At 43.9% G+C, this 13199-nt stretch overlaps 2 protein-coding genes across 6 annotated transcripts in view; one reads left to right on the forward strand and one right to left on the reverse strand.

The window, feature by feature from the left end:
- The window catches only part of DENND1A (DENN domain containing 1A), a 218524-nt gene extending 212358 nt beyond the window's left edge, over positions 1-6166 (forward strand). For 3 of the 5 annotated variants that reach the window (XM_072882843.1, XM_072882844.1, XM_072882846.1), the window contains 2 exons: positions 1008-1263; positions 2167-6165. In XM_072882843.1, the coding sequence (XP_072738944.1) occupies positions 1008-1263; positions 2167-3489 (1579 nt within the window). In that variant the 3' untranslated portion in view covers positions 3490-6165. Of the gene's footprint in view, positions 1-1007; positions 1264-2166 lie in introns of all 5 variants that reach the window. The other 2 variants (XR_012045633.1, XM_072882845.1) reach the window with 2 other exon arrangements.
- Positions 6167-8607: 2441 nt separating this feature from the next.
- The window catches only part of CRB2 (crumbs cell polarity complex component 2), a 51105-nt gene continuing 46513 nt past the window's right edge, over positions 8608-13199 (reverse strand). Inside the window, exon 14 of the mRNA XM_072882880.1 lies at positions 8608-12938. Within this exon, the coding sequence (XP_072738981.1) occupies positions 12711-12938 (228 nt within the window). The 3' untranslated portion in view covers positions 8608-12710. The remainder of the gene's footprint in view (positions 12939-13199) is intronic.

Here is a 13199-nt window from a genome sequence, read left to right on the forward strand (position 1 = left end):
CCATCAGCTGTCTGTCTTGTACTTCCATTATTACATTCTTGTGTTGCTAGCTGAACGCCTGCTATTTATGTGTTGATGAATGAAGTAAGATGGGCTGTTTATAAATTTGCATGATATAGATGTATTATAATAGAATATGGAAAGAGGAGGAGGGCTCTTCCGTAGTATCTGTTTTTGCAGGTCTCACAAATATTTTCTTTTAATTGAAACCTTGTTTAAATGCCACAGTAAAAATGGCTGCCAGTCAAATGCCAATCACCACAGATATGTATGGCAGTTCTTGTTATTAATTGGATGCACATTATGCTGGTGTTCTCTGTACACAGAACCAATACGCAAATCTGCTGGTGTTCATTTTTTTTGCTGAGGTTTGTGCAAGAAAAGCGTCCTGCTAACTCGGCCTTGGCTTTAAATGTAAAATAGGTGTCTCCATAATGGATTGTGTTGTTTCTTGATAAGATGACACCAATGTAATCATTGGAGCTCTCCACAGTGTTCCCAATTATTGCAGGAAAACACTGAATTACATTCTGTGCTGAGTTAGCTTGAAGCAAGAGAACGTAAGTGCCTGCAAAACACAGGGCACTTTGCGGTGTGCTTGCTCTGACTTCTTGTGTAAAAGGGCTGAGCGCAGTGGCAGTGGTCGGCCTGAGCGGGAGGGCCAGACTGCCCAAATAGAGAGCTAGCACCCAGTTATTCCTGCTCCGAGAGAGTTCCCTCATCGGCCTGTCCGTAACTGCATGACCACAGCTTTCCTCTGAGTACTTCCCACTTACATCTTTTTCCTTTCTGAAAACCCCTTGAGTGCCAAATCATCTTTGTATGTCCTTCTGCCCTTGGTCACTTTGCTCACACACCTGCTGTTCACAAGGCGATGTAAGCAATGTAAGCTGTATTTTGCCACCCAAAAGCTTTTTGTAAAGACATCCAGCTCCTTAGTAAATAACTTGTTTAAGAAAAAATTAGAAAGACAGTCATTCGCAATGTGATTTTTGTTTCTCTCCTAGGCCTCAGCCGTACCGGGCCCTGAAAGAATCTGATAGTGCTGATGGGGAAGAGGCAGTCAGTCCAGAAAAATCAAAAGAGCCTCTGCCTCCAAGCCCTCTGCTCTCAAGCAAGGCCACAGAAATCAACCTCCTTGAAGACATTTTCCCTAACTTAGAAGTAGAAACACAGCTTCAGCCTCTCAGCCAAGCTAAGAGCCTAGAAGACCTGCGGACTCCCAAAGAAGAGGGAGCTCAGAGATGCACATTTGATTACCAGGTTTGGACAGGGATTCGTGTACGCTGGGGGGGTTTGCACAGAACTGGGCTGGCTGTCTTCCATTATTCTGAGGAACATTTTCATATTATTGGGTAGATGCATTTCCAGGCATTTGTTCATGTGTTTCAAAGTTCATTTCTGAATTAAGAAATTATTGGAATAAGACTCAGTTATAAGACAGTAACTTTTTCCACTAAAACTACAGCCTTTACTTCTAAAGGAGGAAATATTTGCCTATTCCTCAGAATCTGTTTTGTCCATTGGCTGTCACACAGAGTTATCTTTGAAGCTGATGCTCAGCAGTGAGAATGAATACCTGGGAATTTTCAGGTCCCCTCCAAACTGTATGGTTTCTAAATGACCTTCTTTTAATCTGGCCATTTTGGTCTAGGCATCATTTGAACAATCTCGATCGCAGAAGAGAGATTCTTCATTAAGAACTTCACTGAATATATGCAGCTTAGAAAGCGCCAAACTAAAACAGATTCTGAGATCTTCGTGTGACATGAAAGAAAATAATGTCGTTTCTACCTTATAATAATATTTAATTTAGTGTTATATCCAGGTATTTCATTTGACAGCTTTTTCCATACAGCAATTAAGGGTTCTCGATTTCTGTACCTTAGATATAGGTACGTGCTCCTTACTTGGCTAACAACAGATGCCACAATATGTCACAGCTGAACAACTCATTCGAGGCAGAGCTGGAATTAAAACTGCAGAGTCCTGCTTCTGATTTCCTGTATGTCCGTCTAGGCTGCATGCTGTTGTCCCTCTCCAGTGTTCACAGCCCGTGGACAGATCCTTTTCCACTCACAGCTCAGCAGCCTGTCTTCACTTTATGCTCTATGTTGTGAGGAGAGCAGTAAAAGTTAACTTGGTTTTTTTTATGCTTTCTTGCAGAGAATGGATCTTGGTGTGTCAGAGAGGAACAGGATTGTGCCAACCATGAAGCTGTCTCACCCTTACAACAAGCTGTGGAGTATGGGTCATGATGATATGGCTATTCCTACCAAGTATTCCCAAAGCTCACCGGAAAGGCCCTTGAGTGCGCTTGGGAACATGCCGCCAATCACAAGGAGACCCCGGAGCAGAGACAGCATTCTGGCTCCTGCAGAAAGGGATGAATCAAATCCTGCCATTCAAGGGAACATCACCATTCCTAGGCCACAGGGAAGAAAGACTCCTGAACTGGGGATAGTGCCACCACCACCAGCACCCAGGGCTTTCAAGCATCAGACTCCAGCCGGACCAACAGAAATTCTCACCACCCATGCTACAGGACGTAGCCATTTGGTTTCAGATCTTATCCCAGAGCCCTTTGGAGTTGGTAGTGTGTCCTTAGACCCTGAAATCCAGCAGTCTGTAAATTATCCCTCTCATCCATCTCAGCTTTTGTCCAGTGCTACCAGCACTGCTGACATGCTCCAGCCTGTCAAGGTGAAGACAGATAATACAGGTAATGAAAGCGACTACCTTCTTAATCTCCTGGATCCGTTAAAAACAGCCAGCTGGCAAAGCAGTGGCCCACAGCAAGGTCCCTGCAGCCTGCAAAGCTCAGCCACTCCACCTTCTGCAGGTAGCTTTGTCTCAGTGGCAAGTGACTTTGTGCCTCCTCCAGCTGCACCATTTGTCCAGCCACTTGGTTATCCTTCCCCAGCACCACCACCTTTTTTACAGCCATCTCCTAATCCATTTACGCAAACAGTGCCAGGAGCCCTTTCAGTGTCTCTAGTTAGACCCCCAAGGGGCTCTTTCACCCCCTCTTTAGGTCACGCTTATAGCTCTAGCTTCATAACACCTAATTCTAGCTTCTACCCACCGCAAAGACCTCAACCAAACATTTCAACACTATCCATGCCAAACTTGTTTAGCCAGGCTCCAGCTGTGCCACCAGCCAGCTCCTTATTGCTGCAGAGCCACAGCCCTTCTCCAACAAGCTCTCTACAGCCAGCATGTTTAACTGGTCCTTCTAAAACCAGAACATTACAGGTGAGCCAGTCCAGCTCAAAGGTAGATCCCAAACAAGCACTAGCTCTCCTGTCTAATGAACCCCCTTTGATCCCTTCCAGGCCAGCTAAGGGCTTAGAGTCAGTGTTACTATCCTCAAAATCTGAGGAGACAAAAGATCCATTTGAAGATTTGTTAAAAAAGACAAAGCAAGACGTGTCATCCACACCAGGTAAGGTTGAACAGCTCAGAAAGCAATGGGAAACCTTTGAGTAACGCTCCCAACAGCCTTTTGACGTCCCTTTGGAATTGACTGAGGGTTTTTGTTTTTTTTCGAGCCAGCATAAAACCAAGCATTTCTTTGATGGAAGGCTGAGCCAGGATAGCTGCAGGACCATCGCCGTGCTGCAATTCACGCGAGTGCTTTTTGCCCAGAGTTCAGAGTCCCCCCATTGTCCTCGTCCCTGCAACCGCTTCCTCACTCTCTGCCACTGAAACCCCCCATGACTCTTGCACTGACCAAAGCATGAGGGTAGCTGGGTGGGGGTTTGGGTTTGGTTTGGTTTTCCACACATAGCTTTTCAGACAGTACTACTGATGCAGAAGTTACTCCTTCCCTTGTCTTTTCAGTCCTTAGCACAGCCGGGAGCATGACACAGCACGTTGTACTAGTGTTTTCTTCCTGCCTGTTGGAACGGTGTGGTTTTTCTTGCATTACACATATAGCTATAATGTTTTCCTTTCACATGTAAAGTGCAGCCAACAAACCCAGCCTTGTGGGCTGTGCTGAATTAATCCATTAGGCTCTGAGTTCATCCTGTCTTGAAATAGAGACATTCAGTTAGGTTATACTATTGCTTTTATTGCAGATTTTTTATTTCCCTCCCCCTGGACACTGACACGGAGAGGTAATAGGGACCTCTTGGGTGCAGAATTGTCGTAATTCCTTGTTGCAACAAAACCATAGCACAGAGCAGTTGCTCAGGGTTTGGTCCTGCATCTCTGTTGGGAAACTGGAAACACCAGCAATTGATTTTTTTTTTGTTGTTTTTTTTGTTTGTTTTTGTTAAATACATCAGAAAATAGAGGCCATAAAGGGTATCCTAGTTCTTATATATGTGTATGTTAATATTATATATAAATATTATAGATGGCAGTATATGAATGGGATGTAACACTATCTTACTTGATTATTACAAACAAAAAAAAAAAAGAGAGAAAAAAAATGGGGTATAAAAGTTCCCAGCTCATGAGTTCAAGTTACATGCCAGTGTGCTGACGAGATGGCCTGAGCGCAGAGCGATGGGAGCTGCGGTGCTTGTCTGCACAGGCAGGAGCCAGACTCCAAGCGGAGCTGAGTAAGCGCTGCAATGCTGGGAGGCCACTGCACGACAGCTGCCTGTCACGGCTGGACTTCGGAAGCGCTCATTGCTGCCTTGAAGCAACTGGGATTTCATTCTGGTCTGCAAGGTGCTCGGCTCCTTCAGCCTGTCTGAAAAACCAGTCTTCATCCCGCTGTTGGTGAGAACCGTTTGCTGGTATAACAAGACATCAACCGGACCATGAGATGGACGGTGAGGTCAGGAAGTACAACAATGCAATGGAAGGGTTAAAGGGTACGTTCATTCTGATTTTCTAAGACGCTTACCTGTGGCAATAGGACTCTCAAGAAATTTCATCTTAATCTTAGCATCCCTGTAGAACCTGCTGTCTTTGCAGTGATCACCTTTGTTTTACTGAAGTGGTGCTTTTTTGTTTTGTTTTGTATTTCAGCACAACCTGATGTAAAACATGTTGCTCTAGCAGAGGTAATCACATCACCATTGAGCCTTTGACAAAGGAAATCATTTTGGACACGTGGGGAAATTCTTGTAAAGCTTTATCTGATTTCCAATGTATCTATTTTATTCATATAATCTTGGAAGTTTTCTTACTCTAGTGTATGAAAATGGCTGTCTATGCGTTCGAGTCTGTGCAATACAAAAGAAAAATACTGTTAATATCTGAAATGCCAACAGTTTGGGAAAGACCATAGTATTACATGAATATTATATTTCTGTAAAGTACTGTTACTCTGACAAGCCATCCAGTTGGATTTGTATTTTCTTTTTGTGTTGGAAGACAGATGGTTTTAGTATTGCATAGTAAAATATTTAAAGTCTAAGATAATAGCTCCATTTTATTTTATACAGTTCAGAATATGAACGTTATATATAAATTCAGTCTGGAATTTCAGATCTCCTTTACTATGAGCTAGATGATAAAACTTTCTCAATTACGGTGGATACGTACAGGCACCAGAAGGTTCCGCATACGACACGCCATTTGAATTTCACACACTCTTTTTTAAAATGTTTCATGTCACGCACTGATTAGACACCGGGCAGCCTATTACATGTGCTTCATGAAATAGAAAATACAGGTAATTCTGTATCGCTGCAGATCATTTTCCTTCTCTGATTATTTTACTCTGCCCAGATTATGGAATATTTGATGCAGCTGATTTTTAGACAGACAAGCACTCCTGGATTTTATTTTTTTTTAAGTTAGTTTTGAGGCACTGAAAAGTATTAACACTTCACACAAAGGGCATTAATCACCCTTCACTTTATTTTGAAGGGGGAGGGGGGGGGTTGAACACACCTCTGGGATCCCTGAGGACAAGGCAGCACTCTCCAGGAGTTTGTGACCTTCCTCACTTCTTGAACAGCATTTGCCAGCAGGAGACTGTTTTACGTGTTTCTCATAATAAAGGGATCAAACTATCCCTGCGGCAGAATTTAGTTTTTTGTCTTATTTAAACTCAGGAATTCCTAACATGATTCAGTCCTACTAGTGCCAGATGTAAACAAAGTGTGCTTATCTGGGAGAGCGAGCACGGCTGTAAAACATTTCTTTTTCTGATGTAGAAGTATTTTTGATGTTTTTATTAATCTAGTATAAGAAGCGTTCCTTTTACTTCTTGTCTGATATTATTCATCAATGACTTTATATTCAGCTTTGTTCATTTTCCTGTACTCACCATACTTGTTTGCTTGTTTGGCACTGCTCTGCTTATTCACAGATGCTTTCTTCCATTAGAAATAACTTTTATTTAAAAAACAAACCCACCTCTTTTAAGTTTCTGATGCATCTGATGCTGTACAGATGGCAAAACCATTTTTACAGCTTGTTCACTCATTAGGTTAGAAACATTTTAGACACTGGAATTGGAAGCTGTCAAGACACGCAGCAATTTTGTTGCTGAAGGCCTTTCTCTCATTACCTTACATACACGTGTTAATTACGAGAGGCTTGTGATTGCTCTGCACCTACTAGGGTTTTTTGTTTTTAACCTGCAATGAATGGCCTGAGCTGCCTAAATGTCCACCCCCCACCCTCCCCTTTTATGTGTGGGGAAAAAATCAAGCAGCAGATTGACATCTGGCCAGTTTTCGTTCTGGTTAGGAGGTGGTTAGAGTCTGTCAGTAACAAATGACTGCAGCATTATGGGGAAATTAATATCCCTTTAACCAACTGTAGGAAACCATGACTCAATGACACCCTGAAGACAGATGCGTGTGCAGTAACATTTCTTTCGTTAAATAGGAATGTTTCACACACTGTCTTCAAAAGAGCATGTAAGTAAAAGACAGCTAACTGCCTCCCACACTCTGGCCATTTGCACTGCGGGATTTATTCTAGCCTACTTGTGATAGATTTTTTTTTTTTTTTAATGTGTTTTGCTCCTTGTACACTTACCATACAGGCTTTGTGAGCAAATGGATTTTTCCAACATCAGCAGATTAAACTGGTTAGTGATGAACAAGCAGCCAGTTAGTAGTTGCTGCTTCTTACAATATCCAGGTTTGGAAGAAAAATTTATTATTTTTTTTAAACTTTGCTTCTAACTGGTGGTGGTGAACAGCTTTAGGTATTTAAAAAGTGAACCAGTGAAGATGAGAGCTGCTGCAGTCCCACCCTGTCCTTCAGGAATGGGAAGAGGTCGTGGTGATGTCCGAGACAAACGTCTGACAATGGGCACTGCCGGGTTCCGCTGCACCTGAGCACAGGTCTGTGACCATCCTGTACCCCGATTTTCAGGTGGCTCCGTGGAGTGGCAGCATAAAGCAAAAGTGAGCTTGTGATTTCTTTGGTAGCACTGTAACTTTAATTGCTTGAGGAGAGTGACAAACTTCTGCAGAGTAGGGGCTCTATATAATCTCACCGTTCTTACTGGAAGCATAAAGATGGAGCAAGGGCACATGACTATAGGGAGAGCTCACTTTGCACTGAGTGCTGTATACATTTCCTGTGGCAAGTTTGCTTAGGTTATTGCCAGAAACCTCATCCATTTTCCCCAGAAGGCTTGGGAATTATGTTCCTGGGGACATAAACTGAATTGTCTGCTGGGTTTTGTAAACTGAACCCATTGTTAGTCTTGGCCCATTACACCCTTTGATTTCAGGCTTGCCAGGTTGTTTTTAGTGCAGCAGTTATCTCGGTGCCAAAGTGACTGTTATGCCGTGTGATGTGGACATCTTGCTGTATGTGGCAGCAGAGTGATGTGCATTGACCGGGGAGCTGCCTTTATTTCTGTGCGGTGTGCTACTCTCTGGGTGTAGGCTTTTATTTCAGTTCCCAGCAATGAGTGCAGCCATTTGAATTACATTCAACTCATTCATTTCCACATTCTAATCTCCTTTCCGTCTGCTGCTCACACTAAGCTCTGTCCATATGACAGCTCTCCTGCCAGGAAAGGGCTCCCAGCTTGTCCTGCAGCTCAGCAGTCATGGTGAAGACAGAGACATTCGTCCACTCTAGACTTCTCATTTCTGCTGGAGATGGCCATCTCCCATTCCTCCAGAAGAGGATTTCTGCTGCTGCAGAAACCTGTCCTGACTCGTGCCCCAGGATCCAGTGGCTGTTAGGTATTTCATGGCTCTAACCACAATCTGATTTTCGCCTCTTCGCTCATCAAATAAGGGATTAGTGGTAAAATGTAGCAGCACACGCTTCAGTGCAGGTGAACAGAACATGCAGCAGGTTTCAACAGCCCCCTTCTACGTTTCTACCACAGATCTTTGCTGGTTGCTGTGCAGATGTGCTTCGTTCGGGTCTATGCTTAGAGCTCTGGTATGTGACAAAAAATAATCAGAAATTTAATAAATGTTAACTGTAAAAGAGGCATTGAGGTTTGCAGCTGTGCAAACTGTGTTACAGACCAAAATCAGCCATCAAGTTACTCTTTAGGGAAAAAAAAAAAATCACAAGTCAAGGTAACTAGGTCTATTTTTAACCAAATTTTATTGTAAATTTCTTTTGAAGGACATTCTAATTTTTTACAAATTATAAAATTTACAATTACAAAAGAAATCAGGATCATGATCATTAACTACAGCAAATCCAGTTTTGTGAAAAAATATATTCAAAAATTAAATATCAAAAGAAAGTTAAGTTCATTATTGAAAAAAAACTTTCATAAATTATTTTGCAGAAATGCTCAAGACACTGACAAAGTATTTTAACACTTTTCTAGTACTGGCTTTGGGTGCTTGAAATAAAAACATCTGCTCTGCTAATCCTGTACAGCGACTGAGCAGGAGCCCTCCTGCTGACTACCCAGGAACAGCAGGGGATGCAGACAGACTCACTGCTTGCCGTTTGCTGGTTTTAGATGTCTTTACTGTTGTGGGTTTTGTAGCTTCTTGTTGCCTTTGAGGATATTTCAGCAGCTTAGTAACAGTCAGTTCTTATAACACAATTCTGGTTTTCTTCTCAAAGTAATACAGGCTGGAGTAATATTGGTTCATTTAGATCCTGTTGCTGCCACCTTTTCTACAATTTAAACACAAAAAATGGAGTGGACTAAAAAGTAACGACCTGGAGGTTAATCAGGTCTGAGTTTTCAGAAACCCAAAGCATATTCTAAGCTTGCTGTAGGTTTATGACAAGTCATTATGGGATGAAGAAAAGCACACCTACCTTTGCGTTTAAGTAAAGGCTACACAGCAGGGCTCTGAAGGACACAGGTGCTCTGCCCCAGGCTTCTGGACCAGCCCACTGGTGCTGCCCTGGGGTCTGCGAGTCCTTTCGCACCAGGAGATAACCCCAACCCTTAAGACAGGGACAGACGCAGACCAAGGGTGAAGGTTTGTTTCTCCAGAGAGACAGTAACCGGCTCAGCAGGTGGGGCCTGCCCCTTCAGACCTGCTCTCCCAGAGAAGCGCTGCCTGCTTCGTTTGTTTATTCTCCTGTTGCACAAATGCTGCTGAGCAAAACTACACTCACCTCTTTCCTAAGGTGTGCAGTTTAACTGGTTCCACTGCAGTGAGGTGACTGGGCAGTGGAACTGTCTCTAGTCTGAAAGTGTCTTAGACCTTCCTAAAGAGCATCGGGAAAATACACAGAGCAGATCAGTCATGCTAGAAGTAACAGCAGTGTTACTACTACTCAATAAATAAAAGCGCTAGCAAGCTCACCAGACTGCAGTTAGGTCATTTCTTTCTTTGCCAGTACTATGTCCAACTGCTTTCCAAACCAGAGCCAGGGTGGGATCACCACTTGCTCTTCCAGCTTTTCCTCAGTATTAGAGGGAAAGTGATCTTATCTTACACACAAAATGTTGTCTCATCTCCCAATGGTTTGGTTTTTTTCTGTTTTCCAAAATTCTCATTCTTCATCTTGTATCAGCAGTTGCATGTGTGCAGAAGACCTGTTCTTACATGGACAGACCTGATCAGTAGTTTTGTACTCTTCCCTTTCCTTAGAATTACAGAAAAAGTTGCAGCTACAGTAAACAACAACAACAACAAAAATCCAAGAGCAAAACAGAACAGCATTTTCTTCCGGTGGCGATGAGCTATGGTGGGCAGCTTCATGCCCTGCTTATTAATAGTATTTTGGAGATTAAAAAGCAGATACTGTTTTCTAAAATAGCTCTCATTGATAGCTGTAGTAATTATCCTGAAGTGCTAATGATTTTAGACCTTATTTGGCCTGCTCTGCTGCATTTCTTTCCACAGGCTCTGCCATGTTATGCTAAAGAAGAAATAGCACACTCACTCAACAGCTAAAACAGTAACAACAGAGAAGTAAAGCCACAACATAAATATCCTTTTTAGGGCAATGTGGAAAATGAATGCTCACGGCATTCACAAAATGTCTCACTGCAACACAAACGCTGGTTTTGTGTTAAAGGTCACTATGTTAGTTAACTAAATTCCACTCTTCTGTACAGACAAGCCCAAACCTGTCTGTCCTGAGAGGTGCAGGTCTTGAAATATCTCCTCCTCCCCTCCTCACACGAGCAAGTATCCCTTGATGTTCAAACACTAAGTCTCTTCCTAAGGTCTGTTCTGTGGTCCTGCTGCTTAGTGCCAAGTCCTGCCCTCGAGCCAGCCTGCTCTGGGGGATGGCAGACACTACAGCTATGACCAGACGGGGAAAAGGGCCAGCCTGCTCACATCAACCTTGTTCCAAAGCGATCAGTTTTTTCTACATCTAAACATCCTCCTTTCAAGAAAGTTAATACTGTAACTGGCAACTCAGTCTCGGGAAGGCACTTAAAATGTTCCCGTGGTTTAGTCTAGTCTTAGGAATAGATTTAGTAGAAGTGTCTGATGATACTTATTTTCTGGTAATGTAATGCTACGGGAGGACAGCAGCAGCTCTAGGAAATACCTCCCATCAGTCAGTCACCTGTCTTAGCTTTGCAGGGGAGGCACAGGCACATCTTTTTGGAAACAACCACATTATTCACATTATTTCTTAATACAGGAGTTTAATTCCCATTAATTCGACCCGCCTCACTTACTTACACGAGGCCATGCACGTTGACTGCAGGGCAGTGACAGTTACTAGGGCTATGAGCCCTTGCATGACTGAGGGAGAGGCAGCAGCAGCGGTAAGGCTGAGCAGTGCACGGACCTCTCTCTTGCTGGTGACACACGGTATCGCATCGTTAGCGGTTCTGTGTGGCCTCCCCTCTGCTGCCACAGCCCTGCTTCCTTCCTTTCCTCCACTGGCCCCTCCAGAACTTTTTTTCCCCTCCCAGACTTTACTGCTCTTGCTGGCAGACCGATTTTATACAAATCATTTTGGGATGAGCTGCAATAACCAAGCTTGTTCAAGCAGTTGAATCTTACTGCCAAGTAACAGCAGGCCGTTGCCTGTAGCCTATGAAGTAGCTTAAAGCAGTACAGACCTGTCCTACAAAAACACATCTCGAGACCTAAGACAGAGATGCTGCAGCAGTTCCATGACTCTTGAAGGACGACAGCACCTGTTGTGTGACCCCAGTTCTTATATCAGCCTCTCGGTCGGTGGCATCTTGATTACGTTCCACATTTCCACTCGAGCCCCATCTTTTTCTTGGCGGCTTGGGCTGTATGTTCCCTGAGTTGCTCTCCTCCTCTTCATGGCAATCGCCGTGGCTGCAACAACTGCAAGGAGAAGGGCAGCCCCTGCAGCCCCGACTGCGCCCACAACGGAGGAGTTGCTAAGATGCGCCCACACTGGCTGCTGCGGTAGAACAGGGTGTTACTCAGAGCTTCCACGTGGACAGTGCTGCATTTCACATCCCTCATCCCCATCCCCAGCACCTCTCTCTAAGCTGCACTGTGCCAACAGCAGTGCTAGACAGGAGCTTCCCCCCTTTCACTGTCCCCTCCCTGTCACACAAGCATCCAGGGAATACAGAAGCAGTCTGGTGGCCCTTTTCCTGCTCACCTCTTCCCCCCCATTCAAGGCGTAAGTTCAGCATTTGGCAACAGGTACTGCTGATAGCTCCAGCACTTGCCCACAAACCCACGAAGTTCTGAGTGCACCTTTCCTGTGCGGTACCCATGGGAATGTCTAACAGAGACCACTCCATGAAACAATGGTTTGTACAATGGTTTGATTTCAGTAATTCCTGACAATGCCCTGTGACACTGTGGCTGTCACAGGGCAGGAGTTCACAGCTGCTGTTGCTGTTGAAGAGTGACTGCTTGTGAAACCTCATACACCTGAGCTGAAAAAGCTTTGAGTGCATTTCAGTTGTTGACAAAAACAGAACAGTATATACAAACCAATCATAAATACCCTCTATACAACACTCCTTAAAAGTATATATATATATAGATCTTAATCTGTAAATTAGTGCCTAGTTTAACCCTGCCTTTTAAAGCAGATTTAACTATGCCATTGCTGCCTGAAAGGTGGAATGGAGACAGAGCAACTTCAAAGCAGGTGCACCTCAACAGCTCCTGCCAAGGTGAACGTATGGGACAGTCCATGGGGCAGGAAAGAAGGGAGTCAAGAGGCTCACTGTGAGCCAGGGGTGTGCAATTGACTCCATTAACTGAAACCAGCTGGAACAGCTATTGCATACACAGTCTGCCTTGTACTTCTAAGTCCATGTCTTCATTGCCATGCCTTAAGGAAACTGAGATAGGGCGGATCTGCTGCTGCAAGTGCTGGAAAGAGATCAAGGTCAAAGCAGACCTTGCAGGTGCAACTCCTTGTCATGGTAGTGCCTATATTAACCGCTCTTCAGGTGGCACTTTTAGGACACTGTCCATCTCCAACCGAGCTCCTGCCACTTCTTGCTGACTTGGACTGTAGGTTCCCTCTGATTGGCGCCTCTTCCTTGCAGTGAGAATCATGAATATGAGACCAATACTGAGTAGCAGTAAAGAGCCACAGGCTACAGGGACAGCTACTTCAATTAGTGGGGAGGGGAAGAGAGCACCTGGAGTCCCTTTCTGTAAAAGAAATTAATGGAGAAACAATGAAACTCCAGTGGTTACAATAACTGAAGTCGAAGAACCCAAAATGGTCAGATTAGAGAGGAAAATTTTTTTAGAAAAGCAGAAGCTCTGTACCTGAATGGAAAAGGGCAAGCAAGGACCAAGGTACAGGGCGAGGGCACCTGCACAGAGAATGCTCATGTTCACTCTTTAATCTCTCAGCAAAACACATTCAAACTTATTTTTTTAAATGGACTATTTTTACTACAAAGACAG

This window comes from Ciconia boyciana, chromosome 18, assembly GCF_034638445.1.
Source record: "Ciconia boyciana chromosome 18, ASM3463844v1, whole genome shotgun sequence".
Classification (NCBI taxonomy): domain Eukaryota; kingdom Metazoa; phylum Chordata; class Aves; order Ciconiiformes; family Ciconiidae; genus Ciconia; species Ciconia boyciana.